This window comes from Haliaeetus albicilla, chromosome 3 (assembly GCF_947461875.1).
Source record: "Haliaeetus albicilla chromosome 3, bHalAlb1.1, whole genome shotgun sequence".
In the NCBI taxonomy this organism is placed as follows: domain Eukaryota; kingdom Metazoa; phylum Chordata; class Aves; order Accipitriformes; family Accipitridae; genus Haliaeetus; species Haliaeetus albicilla.
In genome coordinates, this window is record NC_091485.1 from 43,026,811 (window position 1) to 43,050,504 (window position 23,694).

The 23,694-nt window shown below is 38.2% G+C and overlaps 1 protein-coding gene across 1 annotated transcript in view; it reads left to right on the forward strand.

The window, feature by feature from the left end:
• PI15 (peptidase inhibitor 15) overlaps window positions 1–17,985 on the forward strand; it is a 28,202-nt gene extending 10,217 nt beyond the window's left edge. Inside the window, exons 2-5 of the mRNA XM_009922561.2 lie at window positions 8,003–8,121; window positions 8,404–8,536; window positions 8,682–8,797; window positions 11,857–17,985. Coding sequence (XP_009920863.1) covers window positions 8,003–8,121; window positions 8,404–8,536; window positions 8,682–8,797; window positions 11,857–11,992 — 504 coding nt within the window. The 3' untranslated portion in view covers window positions 11,993–17,985. The remainder of the gene's footprint in view (window positions 1–8,002; window positions 8,122–8,403; window positions 8,537–8,681; window positions 8,798–11,856) is intronic.
• The last annotated feature ends 5,709 nt before the right edge of the window (window positions 17,986–23,694 follow it).

The following is a 23,694-nucleotide window of genomic DNA, read 5'->3' on the forward strand; positions in this document are numbered from 1 at the left end:
GTATCTCAACATTTCATTTGCAATCTCATCACATAACTGCAGTTGTGTAAAGAAGCTGTGGATGAAGAGAGTGATTAAAACAGTGTACTTCACCTGTTTGCTCTGAGTTTGTACTCAAACCTCTACCTGGTGCTTGTCACTCCAGCTGTACAGTCGACGGCAGCCAGCTGAGGGGCTGGTCACACCACGGCTCTCATGGCATTATGGGCAGCAGCCCTCGCCCGATGGGCACTCAGGGAATTCCTAGGAGGGTAGTGAGTGACCGGGATGTATATGCTTTGCTTAAAGTACTTGTTTTACCACTGACAAATACGCAGACTATTATCCTAGCTGGTATGTCATATTTAAAAAAAAAAAACAAAAAAAACCCCAACCAGACAGTAAAGTACTGAGGCCTGCTGCTGGTATTTAATACTCAGAGCAATATTCTGCTGAGGTTCTCTTGTACTCCTGTGCAAGTGAGGGGAGCTTCCTTGCTACTAGCAATAAAACTGAGCCAGGAAAGATTAAGGATTATGATGGCAAAAGAAGAATGGAAGCATGGTTCTATATTGCTTGAATGCTTTAAAATGATCAGTAGCAAACCCCCAAGGCTACCAGGTTAAAAACATATCTTTATGGATTCCCCAGTCAACCCATATCTTCTGTCTAGCAATCCGTCTGCTGGTAATCTCAGGGAAGGAGCACTCCTTCTTCTCACATTTTTTTCATATTTTCTTTGAGACAATGAGGGCTGTGGAGTTAAATGCTTCTAAAACCATCCATTTTACAAACACATATCCACAGAGAATGAGAAAAGCATTAATAGAGTGTAGCACACTGTATTCTGCTCCCTTTGTATTTAGATCACAATTTATTGCTACCTGTTGCCATTAATAACCATTTCAGAGTACTTGCAGAGAAGAAGAGAGTTCATTGCCATTTGCTTCAGTAATGATGTCTCTCTCTCTCATACAACAAGGCATACATAAGGATATAACAATACTAAGTCAGATATTTTCTTTTGTCATTGGAAATCTGCATTCTGAATGTCAGGGAAGGTATCTGATTAATCTGTTTTCAGATTAATTTTAGTCTTTGAAAATCAGGAAAAACAGAAATTAAAAATGTTTCAGCTTTTTCATGGAAAGTCATCCTTGGCTAAATGGTCATCCCGTCTGAATAATTCTTCTCTTTTCTCCACACATTGCATAATGAAGAAACAAACTACCAAAGGGTAGGTTGATTTTTTTTTTCTTCCCATATTTGCCAGGAATAATGGATCTTAACTTCCTCTTCTTCCAAATTCTGAACTTTAAGAACAACTGACAAAGGGGTGCAATTCCAGGTAACAGTATCTGTCATTCTTTCTCAGGTGTGGTATCTATAGTGGGGCTACTAAAACATTAGTTTCCAATTACCCTTTCAGCTCTAAAAATATTACTGGTTTAAGTATCTTTTTTACTTGCAAGGTATTCTGCTTGAATCAGTCCTTTTTGTCTGCCTGTGAGAAAGCCGAAATAAACATTTTATCTGCATGTACTTTACTTTTGAAGTAGTGAGTCATCAGAAAAAGATAATGTAACATCACTCTTAAGGAAAGTAAATGCAGTAAAGTGTTGACAGATCTTACTGATGACTTTGGAAGAAGCCAGTAATTGCTTTCTGTGGGGGAAAAAAAATCACAGCATGTTTTGGAGAATTTACCAATCAGATCATAAATCTGAGGATAGGTATCAACAACATGGAAGATGAAAATTATTAATTGTCTTTCTTTTTTTCTTTGACAGTGTGTTGAAGAGATGTAATAAAAATTGATGCCCATTTTGATATTTATAGAGCAGACAGATTTTTTTTTCCATTTTAAAATTATGAAATGTTGAAATTCTGCTTATTTTTCAAATAGTGAGAGAGATACCCTCTTGCAGAAATGGGAAACAAATCATTAACATATTCTGGTATATATAAAAGCAATTTAGGAATATAAATTTTTTTTACTTGCAGGGGTAGGAATTGTCTGTTTTTAAGAAAAGCGTTCATCAAGGGTCTACGTGAAGTTCTAAGACATTTGTCCTTTCCTTTCTTGACTTAGCTAGCGATACTTTGGATGATCTGTAACATCCCAGAACTCATTTGCATCACTCAAAATATGAGAGCCTTGACAGAGTAAGGAAACCTTCTCTCTCCTCTCTTTTTGCTAAATGTTAAAAAAGTACTCTCTAAACCAATGAGAAACCTTAAGGCATGTGATCAAGTAGCTAAAGTAATAGACATACAGGGCTAATTCTGTGATTGAGCTTTTCCTCCTATTTCAGCAAATTACGAAATTAATATTCAGTAAATGCACTTATATGTATTGTATTTCTAGCTCTTCCAGCTATGGAAAAGTCTCAGAAAATGACCTGACATAGTGTTTTCTCCAGGTGTTGGCATCCTTTGGATGGCCAAGCTGAGCTCTGAGAGACACAGGCTGCTTCCTAGAGCCCTGTGGACTGCAGACTGACATCTCACAAAGACAGCTTGAAATCCAGTGTTTTAATACTGGTTACAGGCAGAAATGTGGTGGCTGTGTTTGGACTATCTTACAGAGACAGGTTAATTTAAGGAAAAAACACAGTCATATCATGAGCTTCACTGATATCCAGAGGTCCTGAATCAGACCTTACACAAGAAGAAGTCTTAGTTTCCTAACTTTTGTGTAATTACACAGGACAAATACTATGACGCCAGACTATAAGGACTCCAACCTGTTGTGCAGCGAAAGTGAGAAGTGCTGCATGAAAATGGAAGGTCCTAAGGAGGGTTGACATTGACTATTTGACCTAGTCATACCAAAGGCCTATAGTGAATATATGCCCCCCGCTTTAAAAGGCACAGATCCCAAATTACACAGTTCCTTGATACCATCAAAATCCTGAAGCCTGATGTTTCGTTAGCGCTAATGATGGGCTCCAGACCCTGAGAATGCTGCTTTGAATCCCTGCTCTGTTTTAGTCAGTGTAATTTAACCATGACTTCATATATCCATCATTCACAGGTGTTCTCAGCAAAGTTTGCATGTTCAGGCTGTGCTAATAGATGTTGCAGTAGTGCATTTAAAACTAGGAATATGAAACTCTACTTTTCAAGTAAAATTACTACAGGGTAAATGTATCTAGAGTAGTAGTATGTTTGCTATAATACAACAGTCCTTTAGAAAGTTTGCAGTAAGAACAAATAATTCGGATTAAGAGCGCTCCATTTAATTTGTTTTGGTAAACTTGTTCAGTGTTTTCTACTTACAGATAAAGTAGTGAGGTTGCTGTCTGAAGTACCTTTTTGCTTTCAGCTTTACCTCCTGTTCTGCAACAGGGTTTGCCCCCTGAGATGTGCATTGAGCAAGGTGTTAAGAGAAAGCTACTCCATTTAAACAATTGATATTAGGAGTACAATTCTGACTGTAATGAGAATGGACAGAAGAACTGCATTTCTAAGTGCAAATTATAGTTAATGGTTACATACAGCATTTCTCAAAGAATACCTATCAGTGTAGGAAGGGCAGCCAATTATTTTTCAACAAATATTGTGGACAGATCTTTGTAATATTGTAGTTGCTTCTCTTCTTTTTCTTCATCATAATGTTTATTCAGCTTCACCATCATTTTAATACCCAAGGATAGTTGTGACCAGGACCTCTTGTTCAAACAAAGCTGTTCCAATAAAGAACAAAAGGGCAGCTCCATCCCTTCTACATATAAATTATCTAAGAACAACTGACAGACAGCTATAGAAAAGGAGGGTACAAGGGAACTGTTACCCACAACATTAAAGTGCTTCCCTTGGGGAAGGAAGCTCACTTTTTGGGCTTCAAGAAATTTCATTCAACATTAAAGATACTTCATTTTACACTCTATTGGTTATTATACATTATGGGAATAAAATAATTTCTTTTACTATTTGTTTACCAAATGAAACAAACAAACAAAAACTGTCTTGGGTGAAATTCTGGCCTCATTGGCAAAATTCCTGCTGATTTTATTAATGCTAAAATTTTAATCCTAACTCTCAACCAGCATGTGCTGTGTGAGTGCAGAGAACACCCCAGAGCTGCCTCATAAAGCCTCATAAAGTGGTCTCTGGTGTTGAAACTCCCGGTGTAGAAGCACTGGCCTGTTCCCTGTGTTCAGTCCTCTTGACAATTTTCAAGTGAAGTGTAGTTTTTAAGTGTAGTTTTGCAGGGAGCAGTGCAGAGAGCACAGTCGGACAGCTTTCTAGGAAAATAATCTTTGGCTGAGGAAAGAAAAATAAATTGGCCAAAGGATGTTCACTTCAAGTTGCCAGTGGAAGTGTGGTGAGACGCTTTAACTCTATCGCAGCTCAGTTAGACCCAGTTGAGGGGTGGGGAGGGTTTCGTTGCTGGACCAAAGCAGTGATCTGGAGAGTTTGGGGGGGATCTTTATACTGGGTGGAAGGAAGGTGACTGCTTCCCCAACTACTAACGACCTAGCAAATGAAGATTTGCTATCTCAAGGGAGAGAATGAGCATAGTTTGGCACTGGGACTTTGTATGATTAGCATTTGAGGATGAGTCACTGCCTCAGATCTTGACCCACTGAGTATGGAAATCTTTCTCCTTTTTCCCTTTTGCAATGTTGTGTTCATGTTGGGCAGCTTTCTGTAACATGTTTAATAGGAACACTGGATTGGCCATCATTTCAGAGTTTATAATTTTATCACACTGGTTTTTTTAAACTCTTTGCTAATTACCTTGAGCTTTTTAATTTCTCCTCATACAGAAACTGTCCCTCTGGCTTTCAAGTAACTTCAGTTTCTCTTTTGGGGATATTTTTCTATTTCTTTATATGCTATTTATCTATGTACAACAATGAAGCCTCATGGGTTCAAAAATCTAAATGTCTCTTACATTTTCTCGTACATGCCCAAAACAGGGGACTGAACTGAGATACAAGTTTATACAAGTGTGGACTCAGGATCAGACTTCTTTTGAAAGGGGTGAACTGATGGTACAGTCTCTTACAGTTTTGAAGATTTTAGGTCATTATGAGATAATAATTTTTCTGCTTCAGCCTATATTAATTATTTGCCTTTTCTCGAGGAGATGATCTAGAGCTAGTCCTAGAGGGACTGAGACCACCTTTTCTTCTAGGAAAATAACATAAAATAAAATAACAAGGTGAAGCACTTTATCTTCTCCCATGAAATAGAAATTATTTACATAGCAGGAGGGGACTGTGTACAAAGGCTTTTCACTAGCCTGCTAATGAAGGAATGGAGGAAATTAAAAGATGCTGCTTATGCTCCCCTCCCCCTTATTTCTTACTCAGTGTTTATTTTCTTTCTCTTTCTCTCTCTTTTTATATGTTTGCTAAAAATTTCATATGTCCAGAGAGTGGTCAAGAGTGAATAGATAATGGAAAGCAGAGCACGCTGTATATCACAGTAATGCTTACCTGCCAAACCCACAACTTTTTTAACTGAATTTGAAACAACCCCTGAAACTTTACCAATCAAATGCTGCAGATGATTCCCGAGAACCAGAAAATGAAGCTGAGGAGAAATGAAAGCGGAGTAGCAATGCTCTCAGTGTCCAAGGCGGGGGCCATGCCTGGTTTATAGAGGGCATTAATAGTGAAAACCTAATCCAGTCTTCACATTTCTTTCAAACACCTAACATGCTATTTTGCGAGGCAATTTAGTACGCAAAAATATGCTGGGTGGAAATCAGGAGCTCGGTGCTATTTGTGCAAATACAGTACACATTTAGATTATTGTGGGACTGCAGCCAGGTCACTTGGGAGCAAGCACGCAAACCTCATGTTCAGCCTCCTGGCAGAGAGTACTCGTGCCAGAAACATGATTAATCCCAGCAAAGGAGGGTGTTTATGGGGTGTCACAGTCCTGGCGGACCTGCCCCTTATGGATGCACACCAGGCAGCTGTGTTTGGACCCACGCACTGGATCCATGTGCTCTTCTGTTCCCCTGGGCCTGGGCAGGCTCCAAACGCCGACTGTGGCCCCAGCCTCTCAGGCACACTCCCCAGGCGCACTTTTATGCTTGTACCTCCTGTTGCCCCCTCTTTAAGCCCTCTTTTTGGGACCATTGATGTACCACAGAGATTATAAAGGGATTTTTGTACACTGGCCACATGCAGCTAGTTGACTTAACGGCAAAGATACAAAGCAGAAGAAATGTCTGTACAGTTTTCTTCCCCTTGGGCCCTGGAGCATTTCCTGGGTTTTGGACAGTGCAAGAGCAGTCCTGAGTCCCCTCTCTTGTACCCTAGTGCTCCAGATTAGCCTTCTCTTCCCAAGTTATAGACTTATCTCTAACTCCTCCGAGAAACTCCCTTCATTTTTCAGACCTGAAGTCAAAGTGTTCCCTGGCTTGAAGACTGTTCATTCTTAGCATGCTTCTTCCTAACACTTCTCTGTTTTGTCCTTTACTGGCAATTTGCTTTGACTTTGTTCTGGGACCTTTTATGAAGAGACGTAAAGTAAATCTGCTCTGCTTTAAGCGCCATCCATATTACTTTCCCTAAGGTGGTTCCACTTGAATGGAAGATCATTTGCATTAAGGGTTCATATTGATCTCTGTGGCACTTCTTCAGCTTTAATCTAGGAGGTACCTCACCCAGTCCATATTAGCAAAAACATGGTTCAATGATGCAGCAATTTCATAAAATTTACTAGATTTTGTCCTTTTCACTTAGAGAAATTTCACAAACTGCCAGAGTCAGGGCATGAATTACTGTCCTAGACCATGACCTAGCCTTTTCACTTTGCAGGTTTGCAAAATTAAAACTATGAATTCAGTGTTAGAAATCATTATTAGCTCATAGTACAGAAAATATTTGTGATGTGGGCCAACTTATCCTTTGACAAGTTTATTTCTGACTTTGCCCCTTATTTCATACCTCAGAGAACATATTCTTTATTTCATAGCCACTCAAGATTTATGAGTGGGTTTGTGTTTAAAAAACTGTGATGGGCTGGATAGGTGATTTTACCACATTCTGTTCCTGCCTTTCTGCCTGCAATTCATTAAAACTGTCCTACACTAAAACACTCCACTGGGAGTATTCAAAATGTGCATCTAATTCCAGGATCCACAGCCTACTTGGGTATCACTTAAACACTAAGATATGCTAGGATTTGTGCATACTTGTAATATAACAGTGAGATATTCTTTATCTGGAGTTCCAGTGGTGCAGTAGGTTCTATTGCTGATATCTCCATTATTGCTGAGGCAAGCCTATTTGGTGTGGAGAAGACAGCAGAGTTACAAATCAAGCATGTAAGTGAGCAGGCAAAACATATAAAGGAAACAGTGTTTAAATTCACTTGTCATGTTCCTATCATTAGAAAACTTAAGAAGTCAAATTGTCTCTTCTTACAGAGCTGTTATCTTTTTATTCCAGGCAGCGAGCAATGTCAGCTCCCATGCAGAATAATGTGATGAAACTCATACTGCACCTGGAAACTATCCATAGTCTTTGCCTTTGTGGAATCCCTTTTCTTGACCTTGTGGCCTCAAATATGAAAAGCTGCCACACACACTCTCTCTGGCTATAGATACTCCTGAGATCCTATTTCAAATGTGTTGGGGTTTTGTGGGGTATGTAATACCTGTGCTGAATTGTTCTCCCCCATGTGCCTCTCCTTCACTTTAACCTTCTGAGTCCCAGCCAACGTTTCACTCCTCTCCACACATGGATCTCATCAACACAGAGGGGAAAATGGTAGGAGAATGCCTGTTCAGTGAAGGGCTTTACCAGAAAAAAAGAGAGATCTGAACACTTGGCTTCCTCTGATGACGTGGGCGGGAATTCTGTCCAGCGATAGGGCAAATCCTGCTAGATCCTGTACATGCTGCCCCACAGTTTTCTGAATTCAAGAGCTCTCTGCCTAGTTACAGATCTGATGTGGTATATTTGTGACTTAAGATGCTTGCTTCTTGTGTTATTGTACTGTGATCACTATTTGGTTTTTCTGTTCTACTGCTAAGGAGATTTTATTTTGTCAGGTTTGGGATGAAACTCTTGCCAAATCTGCAGAGGCTTGGGCTGCTACATGCATTTGGGACCATGGACCTTCCTACTTACTTAGATTCTTGGGCCAGAACCTGTCTGTAAGAACTGGCAGGTAGGCAGATACTCTACAAAGCAATTATTTTGTTAGCCTTCGAACAGCCTTTGAGATCCAGATCTTAGACTGATGCAAGTGTCATCCAGTATTCTGGCAATAATTTATATCTATCTATGTTCATTTGGCTTAAGAGTATTATTGCTTAATACTGTGCCCCTAGTGATGCGTGGAGAAATGTGTATTTAGGTGTCTTGCATCAGAGGGATTAGCAGCAGAAAGTTCCAAAATATCTAAATCTAAAATGACAAGTTTTTCTTTCTGTATTTTAAACAAACGCAGGTATCGATCTATTCTCCAGCTGGTAAAGCCATGGTACGATGAGGTGAAGGATTATGCTTTCCCTTATCCTCAGGATTGCAACCCCAGGTGCCCCATGCGATGTTATGGACCCATGTGCACCCATTACACACAGGTTATATAAATTAACTTCTTCTATTCAAAATCTACTGTCCAAAGCGGGACTTTTCTGTGATGTATTTATAGCTCTCTCTCAAATAAATGTATGTATATATATTTCTTTTCAATTTGGACTTCACCAATAATAAATATTTATTCAGATGGTTTGGGCCACTTCCAATCGTATAGGCTGCGCAATCCACACATGCCACAATATGAACGTCTGGGGATCCGTTTGGCGACGAGCTGTTTACTTGGTATGCAACTATGCCCCAAAGTGAGTTGCTTTCTTTTAATATTTTTATTTTTATACTTCATGCATGTTTTGGTACTCTCATAGGACCACTTACTCCTTTTCTGCAGCTTGACCTCTATTTGTGCTTCTTCTGTGGGCTGCTCCTTCATTCTAACTTTACATCTGAACATAGAGAAAATGAATGACTTTGGTATACAAGGAAGAAAAGGAAATAACTTGACGTGTATGGAACGAAACCAAAAACTTGTTTTCTGTTATTGTTATTATTATAATTCTTTTTGTCTTCCTCCTTTGTGCTGATTCCACTTTACTTTGAATTCCTTATTTCTTTACTCTGTTATATATGCTCACGGTGAGCTAGACTTCCTCAGGTAAGCAATCCCACTGTAGATCAGGCCCTTGATGTGCTGTGAACACATGTTGTTGCCCACAAGATACCTTTGCTTATGACCATGCTGCATAAGGCCATCCATAGCATAGGTTTCCTACAAAGTCCATCTACCTAAGCTCAGTGTCTACAAATCTCATCTTGCTTTCCATATTACGGTCCTTCAAAGTATAGCTCTTAGACACCCATAGGTGGCCCTATATCAGGTGGCTGTGCAGAGATCTGTGTTAGGTTGAAATGAAGAAATGAATTTTCTCCCAGCATTTCCTAGACATCATCCCAAGCTTACATCTGGGTGCAGAACGAATCAATGAAGTGTGGCTCTGGGAGAGGTTCGATTTGAGGTCTGGTTTGGACCAATGCTTCAAAAGCAGCATGGACGGTGTAAATGGCTGGTTTCTCTGACTGTATATTAGGCAAAGCTATAGTTCTGTACAGGAATCTAAATATAATTAATTGAGCATATTTTCCATAAACTCTGAGTGGCACAGGTCAATTTGTGGTAAAGAATATGCAAGAATATGTCATTATTCTAGCTGTTACACGAAGAAAAGAATTTTTAAAGATTTTGCAACTTAAAAAAAGATAGGATTTAGTAAGAAAACTGACTTTGGAAAAAAACACCTTTGGAAATCAAGGAGATTTCTCTGTCCTTTTTTCTTTAATATCTTCTAGAAAAGGGTGGTAAGAAATGAACGTGAGGGTCCAAAGATCAGGCAGCAAAAACTGTATCTGACTTGTAGCTCCATAACATGGAAAAGTGAAAACAAAGTTTGTAAGAGTAACCCAAGTATTATTTTTTATATATCTTCATTTTAAAAAAATATTAAAAATTCCAAACTTCCTAGAATACATCTCTCATGTTCCTATACAGGAAAAGAATGGTTTTATACATTAGGCATTATTGAAAATTGATGCATTGTTTGTGTACCAGTTAACAATGAATTAATGACATTTTATATTTTCTCAGTCTAAAAATCCCACTGTTTCTCAAACAGCAAACCAAAGCCTGGAGTTACAAGCTGCTTCTCTGGATGAAAGTTTGACTAGAACTGTGATTTGTAGGTAGTGGAATTGGGATTTTCACATCTACTTCTTGCACAGTCACAAAAATGATATTGAGTGATGTTACCTGGCTTAAGTTTATATTCCTAAGAATTAATTAAGTTGAGTTAAGGACACTGGGCTTACAGTCCTTGGGCACACATGCAGAAGTCTCTTTGCCAGTCAATAAAGGCTGTGTCCTTCTGAGTAATGACCACATCAGAAACTCCTCTAAAGAAGAAAGAGTTGAATATTACAGCCTCAACCCGAGTTATTAAGACTGGAATTTGGCAAAGATTTAGGATTTAGAACTCCAATAATTTTCACTGATGGCATGTCGTAATGCTGAAAAATATCTGTGCTTCTGAAATCAGGAAAAAAAGTTAAGGTGGATAATTACAAGGTTTAGAAAGGCTCTGCCCCTGGTTATCTAACAACAGACTCGTACAAATCAGCCATGCGTTGCATAGAAAATGAAGCAGAAATCAGCTTTCTGCAAACTCTTTCTGGATTTCCATATCTGTTATCAAACTAAATATATTTCCTGAGCACTCAGTCTGCTGTACCCATTTGGAAGAGAAGTAGGAATGAGCAAATTATTTGAGAGATTCCTGCTTTCTTCCAAGGCACAACCCAGACCAGGGCTTTTGATCCAATGTTATTGGCTGGGAGGTGGGAGATGAGAAAATGTTTCATAAATAATTGCATTACTCACTGCTATACCATGTCACATGCAAACTGGAGAAAAGTTCTCTGCTCAGTGAGACATAACTTTTAGATAAAAATCTAATTTTAACTTTCTTTCTGCCTACATCATGAGTATTACATGTATCTCTAAAAGACTGGGATTTATATAAGCACCTGAAAGTCTGGATGCATTTTTCAGATGTTCCTAGATCTTTCAGAGTTATCTATTTTCACATGATCACTCTTCAGACTTGTGCCCCTTTTCCCCTGGGCTCTATTACACAGCTTTATTCACCAGATGGGAGCCCTCCTTCTCCTCCCATTAACGCCTGAGACCCCTACAAATGCCCAAATACAGTTCTTTTTAATACATTACTGGTGCAAATAGTTTTCATCTTCCCTTTTCTCTAACCATGAATTCAACCTCAGAGCTTCACAATGCGGACCTAGGGTAGTGCAACCTAAGAATAAGATTTCACTCTGTCTGTTTTTCCACCTTCCAAAACCAAGCTTTTAAGATTACTGCCAGACAAAAAAGTGCTCAAGGAAAAACCTTGCACCAATGCTTATGTTGCTAATTTCTCATAAATATAGCCCTGCAGTAAAAAATACTGTCCCAGGCTCGGAGAATCAAAAATCACTTGGCTGTAGCAAAAGCAAGAAGACTGGGACTTCACCACAGAGACTAAAGGATATGGAACAGACCACTGGCCTAAAGGATATGGAACAGACCACTGGCCTAGGGTGACACGGTCATTTTCCTGCTGGTTTTTGGGAATCGGTAGATCAGTGTTTGTCATTAACCTACAGAAATACCTTAACGTATGTTTTCAGTAACAGGGCATTTATAGGATATCACTGAAGACATTAACTTTAATCACTCAAAACAAGTATGGTTAATGAATTTTTTTTTCTTCCACTCTGCACTTACTAAGCATTCGTTTTCCTTTTTTATTTTCAGGGGGAATTGGATTGGAGAAGCACCATATAAAGTAGGAGTCCCATGTTCGGCTTGTCCTCCGAGCTATGGAGGTTCTTGTACCGACAATCTGTGTTTCCCAGGAGTAACATCAAACTACTTATACTGGTTTAAATAAGTTAAGGTTTACATTATTCTGAAAAAAACCCCATGAATGAGTAACAAGAAGCTTGTATATTGAATTTTGCACATATTATATATAGAGAGATATTGTAATAATACTCTGACGTTTTCTTTTTGTATGCTTTTGTATAATTAGCTTTCAAAGTATAGTATAATTTGGTTTTAACACTTTGGGATTTAAGACTCACATTAACCCTTTTAGATTAACATTTCGTTAAAGGAGAGCAAACTAATTTTCACCTTAGCAGGTATAGCTTCCTGAAGATTAGGTTCTATTAAAAGCACATTAAAAGATAGAATATGACTTCCTTTTAAAAGTAATAGCTCCAGAGAGACAAAGGTCATTGTTTAATACTGTGCTTTAAAAATGGTGTGATGTGCAAAGCACCAAATAGTCCTCACACTCCGAATGGTTCCTCCCGTTTACACCTGTGCTTTCACCTGCAATGTCAATGGGGCCATGAGCAGAGGAAAACATATGTGCAAGAGAAACTGCAGGATATTACCTACCTCATGCACAACATCAATTCATTTATGGCGTTTCAAGAGTTCAGCACACGGCTGCTGCTATCATCAACGATGCCTGTGTGCAGACAGGAAAATTAGAGAGAATGAGGAACCACACTGGCCAAGATGCAGTGGCTGTTAACTCACATGCCTAAAGTCTTACCTAGATAGAAGGCCACATCTCTTTAGGTATATTGGTATAATAACACAGCCTGCCTCTACCTTCCTGTGTTTCTGAACACAGTCATGGTATAATGGTGCTTTGCAGCAGTATATTTATTCTTGTACGGGAAGGCAAAGAAATATATTGCTACAAAGCAACATACATCAATACATGACATCCATACTGTCTTTTACACTGTAAGTTTGCCAGTATATGTGCTATCCCCCTGACTGAAACTCAGTCAGGTGAAACTTTCAAGAAGAGATCAGACCTAAAAGTAGGTAAGAGGATTTCCAAATAAAAGACATCAGGCAACTTTAAAACTTCATACAGATCTGTTACAAAAATTCCAAATTTCTAAAGCAATTGGCAGTGTCCTTTAAAATATATTGTGCTGTTTCCTGAAAATATCTGTATGAATTAATAAAAACCAAATCTATTTATTCATACCTTTCCTGCCAAAAACGGAATGCCTTATGGGTGCTTACTAGAAAATTTATAAAGAGGACCTACACTTTAGGCTAGAATATTATACAGGTAGTTTTCTTGAAAAACAGAATATAAAAAGGAGGAAATTGAATGTCTGCCACAACTACTATGTCATTGAAATAGCCTCGAGTTTTGGCTTTGTATTACAGGGCAGAATGTACTCCACTTCAAATATACGTGTTTAGTCTGCTTGCAGTGCTACATTTAGACCTCTGAAATTTATGAACTTTGAAAAGCAATACTAAGTAGAGCAAGCAGAACAACAGAGGATAATTTCACTAGTGCTACATATGTATGTGTCTTTAAGTCACTAATTCAGTCCTTTCCAGGGTGTTTCAGACAGTCTGTCACCAGAATATGAAGTATCATATTGGTGACATAAAAAGAAAGATCAGAGTGTGAATTCTTCATGCTAGTTATTCTTTTTCTCCAGCAAGATATCTGGGGGTGGCAGGGAACGGGCGCTACAGCACATGAAATGTAGCAGCTCCTCTCCATCTATCCATAATCTGATCCCTCAGAGAGCGTCAGCAACTGATCTGTGGCTCTTCAGACATTTCTGATAAGTGGTATTTCTGTATCTGACAGGACAATAACTAGACAAGTATATTGTCTTAAAATGTGTGTTTTAAAAGAACAACACTTGTAATATTCTGCTAACTTTTATTCTAACTATTACAATATAAATGGTTTTCCTTTTGGTTTCAAAGGAGCTTGGACTTGGACAGAGCTCAGTCAGTCAAGCACTTTGGCTGAGTAAAATCCAGTCCTGTTTTGAGAGTGAAACACAACCTCTTTGCATCATCTTTGTCACGTTAAAAGAATTCAGTGAGACAAAACTACTAGGTGGGTCACTAGCCCTCAGCCAGCCCAGTTTTGACAAAGATGCATGGGACAAATACATTTTTGTTCCTCATAAGAAATCTTCTCTGGAGGTAAAGACAGCACAGGTAAAACAGTGCATCTAGCCATTTTCAGTATTTTTATTTTCTTTTTTAATACAAGATAGGAAGCAGAGCCTAAGCAAAAGTTCAGGTTAAGCCGTGGAGCCTACAGCAGTAGGTCTAACAATAGACGACTATGCACTTTGGAACTTGCAACTTATATGTTGTATGGTACACTTTCCAAACAGGACTAGACATTGTAAATTAATTTATAATTCTGTAATTCAGCTGAAATCATTATAACGGGTATATATGTTATCGTATCTGTTACTTTTTAAGTTGCTACAAATACCTTGATTTTGTGGAATATTTTGTTTTCTGTGGATATAGAAAACTTTGCTTTTAACAAACAGGTATGCAGGTTTTTTCACAACATCCCATAATGGTGCTAGGGATTAACTTTTGTAATCACACTGTAATTTACAGCAGCAAAAAATGATCTGGGTATAAGCTATTTCAAACGAGCAGCTCCTGATAAAACCAGCTACAAGCACTCAAGCATTAGCTGAATATTTTTCATTGCACAGAGAGGATTACATACAGTTCATCAGATATTTGATTACCACATGAAATTTGCCCTTCCACTTTATTTAATAAGTAGTTTAGTGAAGGCCTTTCCATATTACCTATTTGAATCTCCCCAGTTTCTATCATCTTTTTTCTCTTGGGCGAGGTAATAAAAATGCCAGTAAAGCTCTACTTTGATTGCCAGTGTCAGTGCTGCCTGATTGATTACCTGACACCAAGTGCTGCTAGAACAAAAGTACTGAAATGTGTGGAAGACTTCAGATGTCTTTGGCAGTGTATCTGCTCTGATACATGCTGAGGAAAATTCTTGATGAGTTCAAGGCTATGCTGAGGCAAACTACCCCCAGCTGCTATTCTGATAGCCCTGAAGATTTGTACTACTTCCTTCCAAGCAGAGTGCTGTGCCTTTAAAGACAGAGAAGTTAGCTCAGAATTCTGTGCTAAATATAAAATTATGAAAGTATACACAAACTAAAGTAAGGCTAAAAATATTTTTGATCAGCATACTGTGAGAGTCATAAGAGTAAAAATGAAGTAATTGATGTCACTAATTATTGAGTGCAGCTGTTTATGATATCTGCTTGTGATTTTTTGCCTCATTTAAATGTCTAAGGTGATGGGTAGCAATTGATAACCTTTTGGTGCTAACCTATATGTTCTGGTGCTGAAGTTATACATTATTTTTTGTGGAAGATTAGGTTTACTTCCAATATTACCATATACACTCCAGTGTTCTGAGATTTTTTTCAGCTAAGCATATAATTTACCACTAGGCTAGATTTGCTTTCAAGTTCCTTTTTACGGTTGTTTCAGGCTCTAATGAGAGTTTTATGTGCATCAGAGAGGAAAATGTATTCCAGTTCAAAACCAAAACAAACAGCACCCTCCCCTCATCGCAACAGTGAAGTGCCTGTGGAACAAATTATGAGGAGAGTAAGACCTCAGATTCAGATTGATGCTGAGCAGGTTTAAGTGATTGCAAATCCTCTCTCTGGGGTAATAAATGACTTCAGAATATCTGGGCTTGACCTTGCACACTTATCCTTGGGAAGCTGTGTGTTTCTCTTCTCTGAGATCAGTTTGTTCCCCTCTGAATTTGAGATGAGTTGGATAAGGCCTCAGTGGAAACCGTGGCAGGTTTAACATAACTTTTGCAGCAGTGAGAAAGTTGGATTCCATGAGAGCTTTATGGACAGCAAAATTAGGCTTCACGTGCCATCCCCTCTTAACACTGGGAAATACCACAGGGCTTTGAAAGAGGAAACCTCGCAGAGCAAAAGTGCTCTATACCACAGCTGGGATCTAACAGAAAGAAATATATCTGTGTCTATATCCATATCTATGTCTATAGATGAGTGGATATATAGGTAGCTAGATCTATCTGTTTACACATGATCTTCGAGGATCAGGTTGCAAGCATGGATGCCCTCTTGTGGTTGAGAATGCCAATATGTTGGTCTGATTTCATCGGAATCCAAAAGGGTTTAGGATTTTTTAAAAACAAACACATGCAAATTTAGTTTGTTTCCTTTAAAATTTTTGGCCTTGATTTTAAAGACACATGACTTTGTCTGTTTTCTTTGAGAAATGACGTCCATTACATAACTCCTCCATTTCTTACTTTTACGTGATTTGTAAGTATAGAACTCAGTCACAGTTGTATTGGCTGTTGGTTACCTATCATACCAAGTTTTATGAGTATGAGGTAAAACAGACATTCAGATGTCAGAAAAATTTTTAGAGGTGTTAAATCAGATATAGTTCTTAAAAAGCAGGGGGTGGGAAGCCTCACTACTCAGATATTAAATTCTAAAGATCCCTAATAAAATAAGAGTTTTAAAGGCCCAAATTACTGTTGAAATTTGCCCACTATTGCTAAGTTTTCAAAATGAAACTGTTGCTTTCCTTTTCTAGAATGAAATGATCTCATAGAATCCAAGCACACAGCATTTCTATGGTGCTTTTTAAAACTGTGCAAAATAGAAAATGTGTATGCTCTGGTTGTCAGATCATAATTGGTCTGATGGTCTCGAAGTGCACAAACCTTCCTGTTTGGATTCATAAGGATAACATTAAGCTTCTGTCAATAATAACCACAGCCTTCTCAAACTGCTTTCTTTCAATAAAAAATAAATTGGAAATCAAGAAAGAAAATAGCAATGACCCATCTGGTTAATTCAACAGATGGGCAACAACCCATCTGGTTAATTCAAGAAAAGAAAAAAAAAAATTACTATTGGTAATTTCAAGACTTCATTGTGGCTTAACCTTCATTTACTGACTTTCCCTCAGGATTTAGTTATTTTCTGTTAGAGAAGGATTTTTTGCTCATGTTACAAGGCAATGCATTTTTAAATTCACACAAGTCAGTGGGACAGACATAAACTTTTGATAGTTATCCCTACTCTGCTGTGCTCCCCTGAGTGTGAAGTGTGAGAAAAACAGACTGAAATGGTTGCAATTCAGTATTATCTCCTTGTCTTCTGCCAAAAAAACAAAATTCAGAGTGGAAAAAAGATTTTGGCACCTTATCATTTGGCAGTCAGGATGCAAATTCTTTAAAAATCCCTCATACTGACAATCCATAAATTATGCTTCGGGTTTTTTTGGCCGGCAGGAGAAGAGGGAATATCCCTCAGGTTATAAGTTTAGCTCACAAGAGCAATTGTTATTCAAATCACTGGGCTGTTCATCATGGTGCAAACTCGCTACAGCTTCAATAGATCATCATGTAGGTCAGGAAGTATCTTAGATGCAATATTTAAGGTAATAAACTTGTTCCTTAAGAGTGAATGGTAATATTGGAGTCTAATAACTCTGAGGAGTTAAACATCTTTGTTTCATGTAGGGTGCTCTTACATAATTGAAACGGTGCTTAAAGGCAGGGTTCATTTAAGAAGCAAACCATCTACAGTTTCTTTTTTCCATATGCAATAAGGAAAGATTTTTCTGAGGATTGAAGATGTTGAGGATTGGAAAATGATGATATTTCTATGCTTTCTATCTGAACCCAAGCCAAAAAAAATGTTCTGTGTTTAACCGGTGAAATGTCCTTTCCCCCTCTCATTATATATTTTCATCATTGCTTGTTTAGATTTTTCTGATAATTGTGTGGGTGGGGTTATATCTGTTTTTTCAGAGAAGAAAGCTTGTGTAACACATGTCTTGCAGTGAACTTATCAATATAACATTTCTTTCATATTGTCATATATACATGTTATACCTGAGATATAAATTTGTATCCCTGTTTCATCTTCTAATGCTATGAAACTATAAAGAAATGTACATCATTTTGATCTATTTTGTAACATCTATGCATTTAAATAAATAAGTAAAATTATCAGTATTTACATTTGATGTTCTTTTGAGGCATCTTTTGTTATTTCTTTTGTTGATATGTTCCCTGAAGTTGACAAGTATTCAGGGAGATAGTAAAGGACATATCTAAACTGAATGTAAATTCAGTTTGAATGTATCTATATAAGTGCATATGCTTTACACCTGAGATCCATTACGTACTTGAAACCTGTCTTTATGTATCCACCTGTATGGATAGGAGCCTATCTTTTGGTATTGAGAGCCTGAACCCTTCATCAGAATTAGTGGTCAGGACATGTTTTCTTATGTGCCTCTGGCCAAGAAGAAAAATCTGAACTGTGACCAAAGGAGATATCCACAGAAAATCAGGGAGGTACCACTGCCAATTTGACCAGTTCTCTTCCATGGAAGGAACCATGCTGCAGTCAGAAAAAGAGTAGTTCTTCAGTACGTGAATAATTCTTCCTTCCAAGGCAGTACCAAAGCTGTAAAAGCTACATTTGAAAACAAAAAGCCAGAAACACACACTTAAAAGAAAAAAGGAAGCTCTATCACAAAGACAAGGGAGAACAGAGGGAGGAAGAGGAGGCATTTTTAAAATATTAAGACTTAGCTTCACAAAAGCTATTCAAACTCAGTGTGAAAATCCTCGGTTTCTTTGGTTCATCCTTCACGAGCTGGACACAACAAAAATCACTTTCCTTATAATTCAGCATGACACAGTTATTTTATACATCATTAATTTAGAGATTCAGCTGGGACAAGACAATCTCACAGAAAATGAGAAAGAATAGAAGAAAGAGCAAAGTCTTTCAGAATGCTACAATGCATTTTCTCTAGTATGCTCTTTTTTGTTTAATAACGTTGTCTGCTTTTCATCACACCTGTTTGTGATGTAGAAGTTCACAGAAATTTGGGATTAATATTATGTGCAATTATGAATAAATACAGCCCAAACTGTTGGCACTCTCTGGGCAACTGTAATAGGATTATGTCAAATGTTGATAGTTGGCCAACAATATTCAGTGTTGTTGCTTGTCCTGATCTGAGCCCAGTACTGTTTGGACTACGACATAAAGAACAGTGGTTTTGCCTAATTTCTTACTTCTGGATGGACTTGATTTGGTTTCTTTTTCTCTCTTCCTATCTTGCTTCTCTCCCATCTTTCTCTTGACCTATGAATTGGTCTGCAGTTTTTGGAAAGACAATGCTAAGGCACATCTACCCACTATATTCTTTTTCACTTTCTCTCCGTTGCCCTTTTATCTGAATCTGAGACTGAAACAGAATTGACCACTGAACTCCCACTGGTGCCCTGTCTCAGTCTCCCAGTTTTCTAATCATGGTTTCCATCAGGCCTTCACACCTTTATTTTTCACCTACAGAAACCAGGATATGGAGGACCTGATGTGTAACTCTCACCCTGATATGGAGAGTGGACGTAGTTGGGGTGTGTGATCTCAGGTGTGGGAACTTGAAATCAGTCAGAGAGTCCACAGTCCAGACATAGCACGAGGTGCTCTAAACTGTGACTTCAACAGGAGGAGTGGCATCACTGTTTTCAGGAGGCAGCAAGTCCACATGTTACAGTAGTACCATGGTTTGGCGTGCCTTTATGTTATTGCACAGTAGTTACTGTCAGTCTGAGAACCTCTCATGTAAACTAGGAGATTCAGTTTTCTTTATTTTTTTGAGAAAATGTCTACCATGCCAGTAGGGTATATGTCCACAGGGTGACAACCCCATATATTCAGCACCGGTGAGGCCACACCTCGAGTACTGTGTTCAGTTTTGGGCCCCTCACTACAGGAAATTCTATGATTCTATGATTCTAACATAGTCCCTTATGTTTGACTGGGGGACAATTGTAGTAATTGCATTCCTTACACGACAGGGCTTTACAGCAACATCATGAAAATATGTAATGGAAAATAATATAGAGTTCTCCTTAACAGATACTAGAGACTGAGAATGTATTTTCTTAACTTGGCAGTGCTCATAGCTTTTCTTACTTTCTGTGGGGTTTCATCCTGAGCTCTAGCTCCATCGTTTTGAATCCCCTTTTCATCTGAGGCAAGACAGGTTTATTTGATTTTGACTGTGAAATTTAGCACTGGACTTGTTCCACTGCATTTTTTGTCAAAAAACTTTGAAAGTATGTCTGTGAACCCAAAACTCGCTGAGGTCTTGCTCAATTTGCAGTCCATACATCTGCCGCTACAGCCTTAGAGTGCTGTTTTGCAGTCCTTTGTAGACATTGGCAACAGTGAGGTGATGGTAGTTTCAACCAACAAGGACATTGCGTAATGGTGGGAGATTTTTCCACCCAGATCACAAAGGATCCAAAGTCTCCTCTGCAACTGAATGTATTGAAATTCACTTTTATCAGCAGCCATGGTAGATAAGTTTACACTTGACCATACTGTTGTAGTAGAATGTAGAACAGAGCACAGAGAGGGATGTGCTAATATGCATATAGGAGGTGAATAATTTGCATTATTTAAGTAGCATTTTGTCTTCCCTAAACTTTTAATATCCCTGTATCCATTTAAGCACTGTACAACCCTTGGCTTGCTGCTTTAAGTTGGTTTTAATTTCAGCACCATTTTTCTGTATCATTCTTCAAAGAGTCTTTGTATTTCCTCGTTTGCTGGATCAGATGTGTTGATAAATTCTTCATACTTACTGTGATCTACCTGCAGATCTTGCCATATAAACTTCTCCCCATGTTTGCTATTTTCATTACACAGAATTGGTGGGTTTACTTTTTTAGCTTTTCTCAAATTCTCAAGTCTTTTCATAGCTGCATGAGCTTCTAGTCATTCTCTTCTTCACTCCTCCCCAGTAGAAAGTGTACTTTCTGTTTAGCATGCTGTATACCACCAACACTTTGTATTTTCCAGTGAAAAACATATGTGCCAAACATAACTGAGATGGTATTCTGCAGAAAAACAGTGTCTCCCTATGGGTGTGTTGAATGTGCACAGACATGTGGCCTTTTTTCCTATGGGCAATGCCAGAATCCTGCTGATATATCAGACATGGAAAAATATTTGGCATTAGCCATCTCCTGAAGGATTTTTCCTCTCACAGGTATTGGAAAATATTCCTCTTTTACATATCTGTTTGATTATTTTGGGTATGTCCATAAGCAAAAATAAGCATACTGTTTTTCAGTCAGTGTATCTATTTTATCCATTCTTCTAACCCCAGTGTAGTCACCCGGAGCTGTATACCAAAATGTAATGCCTGGAAACAGTGAGCTCAGTATGCTGGGGGGCAAGGGATGCTCCAAGAGTGGCTCAAAACCAGAAGATATCTTTAGCAGTCCCAGGATACTTCTATTTCTTTGCTGAACAAGGCCACATGGGCCCTGCAGCTGGACTTCATGATGGTGTTGTGACGTTTACATCTCCAGAGTCTGTTTCACTTCCTTCCACAGCCATATCACAAAACCTTCACACCAGAGTAGCCTTGATGGTTGTATGACAAAGCTCCAGCAAAGGGTCTGAATGTAATACCTTTCAAACTAGCACCTTTGGAAACTCAATTTATGGTGAAGGCACTTGTCATGGGTACCCAGACTGTGGCACCGCCTGGCTGGATGATGCACAGCAGTGGAAGATCTTCCACTCCTTGAAAACAGTGTCAAATTCCTCACCTGTTTTCCTTCTCTTCTTTCCAAAGCATGAACTTTCTTCATAAGACCAATGGAGTGACATGCTTTTAATAAAAAAAATAGATGGTCTTTACCCAGGTTCTATTAAAGTTTCTATAATTTCCATTATTTATTCAACCAGGCATGTAATTCATCTATTCTTTTGTGGGAATAAATTCAACCTGAATTGTATCCAGTTATCTCCTATTACTCGTAGCCTCTCTGGCAAAGTTGTGAGGAATGTTTCAGGAAAAAAACAAAGCTAACTTTTTTTACTATCTTTCTTTTTATTTGTACCCATTTATTATCTTTCTATGTCAGAAAGATGTTTTAACTACAGTCTGCAATCTTTGATGTATACATAGACTTTCACCTTTGCTGGTTCTTTTCAGATTTGTATTCCTCCATACAAGGTATTTTAATTTATTTTTACCTTTATGCCACTCTTTTCTTCAGGTGTTTCCCAGAGGTTTATGGTGGCCGATGCATCTTTTGATTAAGATAATTCCCTCCTCCCCCAGCCAGGTTACCTACTTGCCCTCAGACATCATCCCTCTTTTGTGTCATCTTTACAGCCTGTCACTCATGCTCTGTGGATGCTAATGTCATTGGATCATCTTCATATTTGATAACTTTGCCCCTGCTGCTTGCAAGAGATCACTTTTTCTTTTTTTTTTTCTTTTCCTTCTTCTGCGTTGGTATCTTAGTGTCTGTGGATGCTAATAACAGCTTCACAGAGCCCCACATAGTGGTACCTTCTGGGAAACTCTCCTCTTAAATACTGCCATTCAGGTGTGTGTACTACTTTATAGGCATATAGCTATGGAGTCAAACAGCAACCCTTTGAAGTCAATGAAAGTTTTGTTCATTCCACTGGAGCTGGGATTTCTCCTCTGCTAAGGTGAGGAGTTGTGTTTTTCCAGACCTTTTCAAGTAGTATCACTTTTCCTCAGCTAAAGAAAGGAACTTTAAAGATACCTGCAAGCCCTATCCACTTCTCCAAAAGGTTTATAAGCATATAGTAGAGAGAGAGGGGTTACAAAAAGGAGAAAATACAGCAGCAGCAGAAGAAATGCCAGCTGAAAGAAACTAAGCAAATGGAAAATATAACTTTAACTTTGAGTCTTTGGAAATTTCTACTTTAGCACATGCTGTTTATTCAACTTTTTGTGCAATGAAGATGTTATTCTGTGGAGCTCACTTTAAATGTAAAGACTTATTTCTGACAGCTGCATTTACCAAAGAAACAGAGCCAATAAAAGTCTTTAAACTGAAAAGGACAAAATAAGTAAAATATCTGACTTGAGTAAAAAATTAACTGCATTAATGGTCATTATTTTCTAAAGATAAACAATGCTGTTTGTATACTGAAAACCTTTTGCTCCTGACTGATGGTATCGGAAATGAATTTCTACTCTGAATTCCTACAATCATATTTTATTTGTTCAACATATTTTCTCCAAGCACATTTTAATTTTATCACTTTTAAAATATTTTTTTCCACTTCAACTAGTGTTATGGTATGTCCTTTTCAATGGTATCCTCGTCAATGTTAAAACAGTCTTCTGGAGTCTTCGCCAATCAGAAAATACTGATTCTTAAAACTGCAACACATATTTTACTATTTATTGTCATATGAATTCATTAGTTTTAACTGGTAGTTCAGAATGTTATTTATATGTATTTTTAAAATTGCTCACTATTAGATTAATGAAAATTGTATTCCTCCTCACAAAGAGTGAGAGGTATTAAAATACTAGTCCATGCACCATATGGTAGAGAACCTGGGTAAAAAAGGCAAGATCCCCAAAAGTCACTTGTTTATTTTAAAGAGCTACTTAGACAGAATATAAATTCCTAAATCCAAGAAAGTGATAAATAATCCTTTCTTCCTACCAACAAGGTCTGCATATGTTAGTGTAGCAGCAGAGCCTGTTCACCTCTTTTCAATGACAAAAGCAAAACTGGATTTTGATATCCCAAGCATGAAGGGCTGGAGCCTTCTTCCCAGGAGGAAACAGAGGGCTCAGAAGAACTACAGAGCATGGAGTTTCCTCCTTCTGCTGGCTGGGAAGAAGAAAAGAGGCTAA